General features: G+C 42.0%; 1 protein-coding gene across 2 annotated transcripts in view; it reads left to right on the forward strand.

Moving 5' to 3' along the window:
* Positions 1-9,159, forward strand: part of rad54l2 (RAD54 like 2) — a 202,173-nt gene extending 193,014 nt beyond the window's left edge. For both annotated transcript variants that reach the window (XM_059944447.1, XM_059944448.1), the window contains 2 exons: positions 1,122-1,214; positions 3,551-9,159. In XM_059944447.1, the coding sequence (XP_059800430.1) occupies positions 1,122-1,214; positions 3,551-4,536 (1,079 nt within the window). In that variant the 3' untranslated portion in view covers positions 4,537-9,159. The remainder of the gene's footprint in view (positions 1-1,121; positions 1,215-3,550) is intronic.
* The last annotated feature ends 210 nt before the right edge of the window (positions 9,160-9,369 follow it).

Below are 9,369 nucleotides of genomic sequence, written 5' to 3' on the forward strand. Positions count from 1 at the left end.
TCTGCCTAGTCCCATAACCCTCACCTGGACCATAGCCCTCCATACCACTCCCATCCATTTACTTATCCAAATTCTCTTACATATTGAAATCAAGCTTCTCTACTTTCGCAGGTAGCTCATTCCACGCTCTCACCACCCTTTGAAGAAGTTCTGTCTCATATTCTTATTAAATATTTCACCTTTCACCTGTGACCTTTAGTTCTAGTCTCACCCAATCACTGTGGGAAAAGCGTGCTTGTATTTACCGAATCTACAGTATACTGCTCATAATTTTGTATACCTCTATCAAACGTTCCCTCATTCTCCTACACTCCAAGGAACAAAGTCCTAACCTATTCAACCTTTCCCTATATACTCAGGTCCTCAAATCCATGCATTACTCTTGTAAATTTTCTCTGTACTCTTTCAATCTTGTTGATATCTTTTCAATAAGTAGGTGACCAGAACTGCACACCGTACTTCAAATTGGTCTCGCTAATGTCTTATACAACTTCAACATATCATTCTAACACATCGTAGTGTGTTTTTTGAAAAAATGAATAGGCTCATAAGTAATTCCTAAAGCAGAATTAGTCCTTAACTTCACAGTCCAAAGATAGCATCTTCAATAGAGAGTGTTTCCTGTTAATGGTGTTGAAGTGTCAGCCTGAATTTTGTGTGGTTGGTTTTACAACTTTCCCAGTCCCGTGAGCGTTACAAGTGTACAAAAAGCAGGAAGTCCAGATGCAAGTGGCAAAGGAGGCTCAACGTGACTACAACTCATGTTCTCAGCATTATTTACTTACTTGTATTTACTCAGTCTTTTGCACATTGGTTGTTTGTCCATTGTTCTTTAAGTGTAGTTCTACATTAATTTCCTTGTTCTACTGTAAATGCCTTCAAGAATATGAATCTCAGGGTTGCATATGGTGACATATATGTACTTTGATAATAAATTTACTTTGAACTTCCTGAGCTTTGAACTGAGACCAAGAAAGACTAGAGGCACAACTTGCCATTATCAGCATAGTCCTTGATTTTAGTTTATTTCACAGAAGCAAATTTCCAAAATCTTGAAGATGTGCTGAAGTAATTTTGATTGTTTGCTTCTTAAAATACTCCAGTGCCTTTCTTTCTCTTAGGGATGTACATTCGCACATGTGATGGAAGGATCTTTGCAGTGCGCATGGGCAATAAACCTAAGGTCACAGAGGGAAACCATGCAGTGGCATCTGGTGAGTATCTCTGGACCCAGCTGAGTAAACTACCTAATGGCCAAGCTCAGAATTGAAAGGATATGTGCACACTCACCTAACCAAAGAGCGGCGACGTACCTGGGGTCACAATGACATTAACGAGTCTGTACTATTGGGACAAATATATGGGCTTCTTTGAGTAACGAGGCTTGATGTTTACAGTAGAGAAGACTACAGATGCTGGAATTTTGAGCAACAAACTCAGTGGGTCAGGCAGCATCTATGGAGAGTAATGCACAGTTCACTTAAATGGTTGCTACTCCAAAAGGGAGACTGTCAATTTCCCTCCATTGATGCAGACTGACATACTGAGATTCCTCCAGCATCTCTGTCAGTTGCTCTTGGTCTGTACAGCCTTGTCTCTAATTCAACCAGCATGGCTCAGGTTTGGCTATTGTCATCAAAATTAGAAAGAAAACTAATTTTATTAGTTTTCATAAATGAAAGGCTGATAAGCTCTGGTTCTGAATGTGAGAAGAAGACAGGAACCCTGAGGTGAGCTCCATTTTTTCACAGCTGGGAAGGGATATTTGAATTCGGTGACAAGGAAAATAATGTTGGGAATGGTTCAGTTCAGAGGAGAACAGAACATAAAACAATGCAGCACAGTAGAGGCCTTTTGGCCCATCATGTGCCAACAATCAATCTAACCCTTCCCTCCTACATAGCCAATCCATGTGCCATCTAAGAATTTCCTAAATGTCCCTAATGGGTCTGTCTCTATCACCACCCTGGCAGGGAGTCCCATACACCTAACATTCTCTGTATTAAAAAAATCCTACCTCTGACATCATCCCTATACTACACTCCTAGCACTTTAAATTCATGCCCCTTCATATTAGCCATTTCTGCCTTGGGAAAAAGTCTCTGGCTATCCACTCGATCTATGCTTCATATTATTTTGTACAACCTCTAACAAGTCACTTCTTATCCTCCTTCACTCCAAAGAGAAAAGCCCTCGCTTGCTGAACCTATCCTCATAAAACATGCTCTCTAATCCAGGCAGATTCCTGGTAAATCTCATCTGCACCCTCTCTAAGGCTTCCACCTACTTCCTATAATAAGGTGACCAGAAATGAACACATTACTCCAAGTGTGGTAATTTGCCCATTGAGTCATCTGGCAGATAAAATGAAGCATTGTTTTAATTGAAGGCACTTCATGTAGTTATTAAGGAAGATTTTAGGGACTTTTTAAATTTGAGGAGCATGGAGTATTTGTTCTATTTACAAAATACAGGTGACTTTCAAGACATTCTTTGCTACTTTTCAATCAGGTGTGCAATTGCTGTTTTAACGAATTGCCAATAAGGACACAAGAAGTTCCTACAAAACATTGTGACAGTTTATGGTTTGATGGAAACAAAGAGCACAGATGTAAGGATTGGTAATATGGAGCAAGGCTGGAGGAATTTGAGAGACTTCAGAATTGGATTTGTTAATTGTCATTGTGCATTGGAACTGTGAACAGGTGGGAGAGTGAGGTTGATGTGGATAAAGATGGGTGGAGAGGGAGCAAATGGAGATTAATGAGGATGAGGGTTCACCAGGATGCTGTCTGGATTAGAGGGCAAGTGCTGTAAGGAGAAGTTGAACAAATTGGAGTTGTTTTCTCTGGCGTGACATGGGCTGAGGGGAGACAAAAGTTACCAGGAGTGAAATGTCTTGTACGAGAGAATACGCATTTAAGGTGAGCGGGGATGTTCAAAGGAGATGTGCAGAACAAGTTTTTTCCCCCACAGTCTGTGCTGCTGTGGGTGGTGGTGGTGCTGGAGACAGATTTGAGTACGTAATGAATGGATGGGTGTGGACCACATGCAAGCAGAAAGGATTAGTTTAGTTCTGTGTCATTAGCTTAATTGGTTTGGCATAATATTGTGGGCCTGTTCCAAAGAGTCTTCAACCTGGGTGCAGTCTGAAGGATTCAGAATATTACAGCACGGTACAGGCCTTTCAGCAATAATGTTGTGCCAATAATTTAACCTTCTGAAGATCAGTCTAACACTTTCTTCCTGCATTGCTCTTTATTTTTCTATCATCCATGTGCCCATCTAAATGCTTCTTAATGTATCTGCTTCTACCACCACCACGGCAGGACATTCTTGTGTTCTGTTTTAAAAAAAACCTTTGACATCCCCCTATACTCCTTCTAATGACGTTAAAATTTTGCCCTCTTGTATTAGCCATTTCCATCCTGGGAAGAAGTCACTGGCTGTCGTCTCTATCTATGTGTCTTATCATCTTTTACAGTGAGGAGCAGTCTTTAAACTTAATTGTTTTGACCAGTTCTGCTTTTTTTTGTTTGATTCTTTCCAGGCTCCCAGGGAGTTGCCCTTAATGTAACCGGCCACAAAGGTCATAGTTCCTCCTCCCCAGATCAGTCGCAGAAGGGCCTTTCCCCAGAAGAGATTGCACGGCCTCTTTCCCCGGACAGCCCAGAGATAATAAGCGAACTCCAGCGCTACGCCGAGGCAGCTGCCGCTAGAGAGTCTGGAGACCGGCCCGGGACCGTCGCCAACACGCAGAGCAATCACCCCAAACTGAGACCAGCCCAGCCCTCGGAGCAGCTGCTGGCTGTCAGCAGCCCCGCCTCGGCCCGCCCTGCGGCCTTGAACATGCCACCTACGAGCCGCTATGCTGACTGGAGCGCTGCTGCATTTGGGTCTGACGTGAAGGGTGGCAAGCGGAAGTCTTTCTCGCCTTCTCTGGAGGACCGCACCTGGAAGCAAAGGCACTCGATGCCGGTGCAGAGCTACTCCTTCCCCACTGGGTTTAACCTTTCATCTGTCGGCCTGAGTCCTGAGATACCTGGCCTGCCTGGTAATTGCCCGACTCTCTTGAACCCCCTGTATGGTGCAGGGAGCCCCTACTACACTCTGCCTGGCTTGCTGGGGGACACACGGCTGATGTTCCCCATGACTACTGACCCACGTCTTGCTGCTAGCACCTCCGGCCCTACCGCCCCTACCTCAGCGACCGGTGCCGCAGTGCCCTTTATGCTCAGCCCGACCTCAGCGGTGCCTGGGGGCCTCCTTCCTGGCCTCCCTCACCCCTTCACCCAGACTCCGCTGAATGAGCCCCGCATGTTCGCTCCGTATCCTGTACCCCTACTCACCAACAGTCTGCCAGCCAGTGCAGAGCAACCCAGCAGAGTCTTTGTGCCGCCTTCGTCATCTTCCGGCTACTCAGCTCAGGAGCTCCTCGGCACCACGGCTGCACCAATGGACCCGCCTCAGGGGCTGGATGCCACGGGCAATTCCGATGACGATGTCATTGAAGTCACAAGCAGTAACTTGGGGTGACCAACCCAGAAGGGACAAGGCTGTTATCCAAATCTTTTTAAAGTAAATAAATAAATAAACGTGTCACTCTCCCGAATTTTATGGCCGACGACCACCATATTGTAAATGTTGCTTTTTTAGATTTTTTTTTAAATTATTGGCCAAGTTTTTCATATTTTTTAAATAAAACTTTGCGCTGGATTTTTTTTTTCTGTTTCTTTCCTGGAAGAAGTTTTTGCCTGTGCATGAGAAAATCTGGTATGAACAGAGAAGTGCAGTTGTTTTCTGTGGGCGAGTTTGTTTAAAGAGGCAAAGCAATATTTAATTGGTTAAAGGGAAGAGTTTTTTTTAAAAGGGACTTTCACAGGTGAAAGGCAGTGTCACGTAAATTTGATAACACATTCATCGATCCTTCTGTGTTTTAAAGCTTTGATATGAGTGTATCTGCCCTGCGAGCAGTGCATATTTTCAGCAAGCAAGTAATGGGAGGAAGAAAATCATCAGTATTAAGTTGGAATGGTACCGCTGGATTGGAGGAGCGGTTTCCTCAGATTACGAATGAGAATTCCATGGTTTGGGGAGATGGTGAGGCAGCAAGCTGTGACCGGACAGAATTTGTTCAAAGAGTTGACTGGATACTAGCCCTTGAGGGCTAAGTAGAGGAATGCATCAGGCAGTGAGAAACTGAGCCAAGTAGATGAGATCCTAACAGGCTCTGTGCCTAATCTACAGGGCCAAATGGTCTCTTGCAGTTGTTTCAGCCCCTTGGATCTGAAAGAAGGTTAAAAAATGGCTTTCCTGCCTCACATTCCCAGTTCTGAGTCAGTCAAAAACCCGTGCAAAACACGACGGGGAGAAAACTCGGAAGTGTGGAGAATTATCTGAGAGGACCATGTCTGCTACGTTTTAATCTGAAAACCTGTAGGGGGATCTTTTGCTGTTTCCTAAATGTGGAAGATGGCACTGAGTTTGATCTCAGACATCTTGTTTGAGTTCTGTGGGTTACCATGAACCAGATCTTGTCCCTACAGAAATGTTAAAGTTGAAATTCAAAAGTACTTTGGATACTTGATCTTTTCTCAGATTGGATTTATGTAGTGCTGTTAACTGTTAGGCAAAGTTCCTCCTTGGCTGTAAAGGGGGAGGACACTTGTGTTAAAGCACTGCTGTTGATGTTTAATGCAGAATATTTGTTTTACCAGCACTGGTACAGCAGGAGGAATGTATGAACTGTGACTCAGTAGGATATCTGTAGTGAATTGCATCATCTGGGTCAAGTTCAGACAATTCCTGAAATACAGAAGTATTAAACAAGACAACTTTTAGAAATTTCAATTTGAGGTTTGGTTTAAAATTTAAAGCCAACTTTGGTATTGCTTCTTTTTTCCTTGGGAGTAAATTACACCTTTAACTTATTTATGAACTTGGGTATTTATTATCACAAGCATAACTAAAGTGCATATGTTTTGGAAGGAAATGGAAACAGAGCTGATAATTCTGACCAAAGTTCAGCTGACATTTGGACCAACATAGACCAAAAATATTCTGGCTCCAGGGGTTAAAACATGATGCAACGGATAACAGTTGGCCATGTTGGAATCATCTACCACTAGTCTTGACCCAGTTCAAGATCTGGAGGGGGATCTGATTAACCAACAGCTTATCTTAAATTTAAGATATTTTTGTATATTTCTACAGTGCCATAGCTTTCATTCCTTAGATTAATGGCTCTAAATGCTACTGATTACAGTTTACTGTTGTTTGGTACACTTCCACCTGGGTTATGTCTTGCTAGTTTCAGCCATAACTCAGTGCTTGTACTTCTCAGAGAAGTTAATGAGAGATGACATGGGGGAAATTTGCGGCTGTAGTTGATATTGTGTAGCCCACTCAAAACTAAATAAATGACTATACACAGTGCCCCTTTGTAGTGACTTAGACTGCAAATTGGAAGCCTAACTTCATTGAACCCCCATTTTAACCTGGATTTTAGTTTAAAGCGTTTTATCCTTCACATTTTTTTCATTCAAAAGAATTCTGCCTCCCTCATCCCCCCCCCCCCCCCCCGGACTCTAATTCACAGTATATGCCACAGACATGCTGTGCGCACTAGTAGCAGTCAATTCCCTACTTAATTGGCATTTATCAATAAGTGACCTGCGATGACCATAGGAAGAATATTTGACAATGAGCTGTAACACTAAACTTTGATTTAGTTGGTAATTACATTCAGCACATGCAAGACTTTTTAATGTTTTAAAAATCATCTGAATGGGTTAGTCCTAGGCAGTGACTGAAACCTTGCACTGGCCAAGGTACATTCTTGCGGTTTAGTGGAACTTGAGACAAGTGGCTGTTGTGCACAGCCTGGGAACTGACTGAATTTAAAAATAACATTGTTTATGCTGACCTTGACCCTCCACTTCTAAAATTTACCATTTACACACTGCCATTAAAGCAGAGGTGACTTGGAAATTGGCCCATGCACCAATTCTGCCCCGGTTGTTCAGTTTCCACGGTAATCTCTCTTCTTACAACCACGGCATTCACAGTCCCTCTTTTCTGGCAGATAACTGAACCACGGTCCTACGAAACTAAGTCTGCTTTCTGAATGTGAGCACTCAGGATAAATGTATCTGTTGCTGTTCTTTGAAACAACTCTAAACAATTTACCAGTAGGATCAAAGGAGCCAGAATGTGGTTTGATCTAATGGTGTATCATTCTGATCTGCACTGAAGCTAACTTCAAATAGTTATTTATTTTTGTCTTTATTAATTTTCCATAAATCCCAAGACACCTACCTAGCACGAATTGCCATATGAGATAAATATTAATTGATAGAAGCCTTAGAAACATTAGCTATGCAAGTTTTGATTTTAAAAATATTTTTTGTTAAGGCATATCACAAATATGAGTAAGGGGCCTTTAATAAGTTGTCAAATCATTAGAGAAGGCATCACCATCTGTCGGCCAGAAGTAGTAAAGTTATCGACTTTCCAAAGACTTGAAAGGTTTTACCTTCTCTCTGGCCCCCCTGTTAATATTGTATCCTGTGTTGTTGTGAGACGAAAAATGGAAACATTGGCAGTGGAGAGTGGGTGAAAGTGAATCATTTTGTGTTCCTGACAGTCATGTGACACACCCAATTTTGTTAAACTGATAGCTAAATATGGTTCAGGTTTTCTAGAGACCGAGAAACCCGTCCGTCATGATTTGGTTCTGGCTGATCTTCCATTTTAGCAGCCAGTGCACTGAGTTCTGAGTGTATTCATTTGTTCTGATGTCAGATGATACTTAATCTTTTCATTATTTTGACATAATGCGAGTAACTTTTTGTATGTGCAATCGTGTAATTCACGATGAGCATATGTTTCTGAACATACTCTGCCTTCATCATTAAAACTATTGTTATCCCATTATACTGTTCAAGTTGATCTTTCACAGATAATCTGTAGAGTATATCAAAAGCACATGGTCAGGAGGTGAATTTTGGAGATGTGAATGTGGACTGTTGAATCTAGAACTCTGTGTGTGTGTGTGTAAGAGCGAGCGAGAGAGAAAGACTTCTCATGTCGTTCACAGGAAGCTTGCCTGTCCTGAGAATATGTGCCTGCAGTTCTCTGCTACTATGGAAAACCAGCTAGTTGTCAAATCCAGTTACTGAGTTACTTGACTAGTGGCACCTTGTTACATCCTCACAGGGTAACTAACTCCTGAACAGCATCATTCCCTTTCTGGACTGTGTAACTCCACTCCAGGTTGTGTGTTAGGAAGTTATTCATACAGGCATTTACTGAGCTCAGTGTGAGGCAAATACTGCAGACTATTAGGTGAGCCTTGGGTAGATGGCGGTATGTAAATATCATTATCTCCTCACGCTTGTAGGTGCTGCCGCAGGAAATGGTGACATCCCAGAGTGTGTGTTAAGTATGTGTTACTTATTCCTGGTCCATACTGTTCTAGTGTTTCATTGTTAAATGGTTGGGTGTATTGCATCTATTTGACAAATAAGGGTGTGGACAAGATCCCTGCCTGTTTGTTGCTTTCTTTATTGAATGTGGAAATAGGTCTGGCTGCATTGTATTCGAATGTTACCATTGGGAATTAAGGGAGTCTGCGCTGCTAACCACTTTACTGGAAACTACTGTCCATGTATGAGCAATGGGTACAAAGTAAAAAAGATTTCTTCTATTAATGAGTGCAATGGTACCGTTGCTACACCAGGCAGGCCTGTGTATGGTGCCTTGTGATTTTGCCCCATGCCAGGAGATAAAACTGCAAGTCGATTCACTTTTTCTCCATCTCTTCCACTGACCACACACACAGAAAATGAATTGAAAACCAATTTTGTTGTTTTTAAATTGAGACCATTTTTTGTAATTAAATGTTACCAATCTGTAAACTGCCTATGGACTTCTTCTTCTGTTTTTTTTAAAAGGGAAAAAAAGAAAAATAAAGTCTAGAGCCTATTGTGTTTTGGTAGAGATATCCTTTACCTAAGTGTCTGTGTGAGAATGTTCCTAAGTAAATTGTGTACTTCGCTGCATAATTCATGGTAAACACACCACTTATTTTTGTCAGGAAATTTCTGCTTGTAGTTTCATCTTTATAGTGTGCGTATAAAATAAACATCCAGTTTTCAATATCTGTATCTTGGGCCATTGATAATTTTGTGCAGAAGCATAATTAAAAATTAGAACACACTGAGTTCTTTAGGTATGTGTTGTTCAGTTTCAGTCAGAACTGGCCCCTCTGTCCTCATCTAAAGGACTATGTGGTGGCTGCTCAGGTATCAGCCTTCCCATGTTGAACAAAGTTACACACAGGCATATTCCATTAAGGGAATCCACCCT

The sequence above is a fragment of the Hypanus sabinus genome, chromosome 19, assembly GCF_030144855.1.
Source record: "Hypanus sabinus isolate sHypSab1 chromosome 19, sHypSab1.hap1, whole genome shotgun sequence".
Taxonomy (NCBI): Eukaryota; Metazoa; Chordata; class Chondrichthyes; order Myliobatiformes; family Dasyatidae; genus Hypanus; species Hypanus sabinus.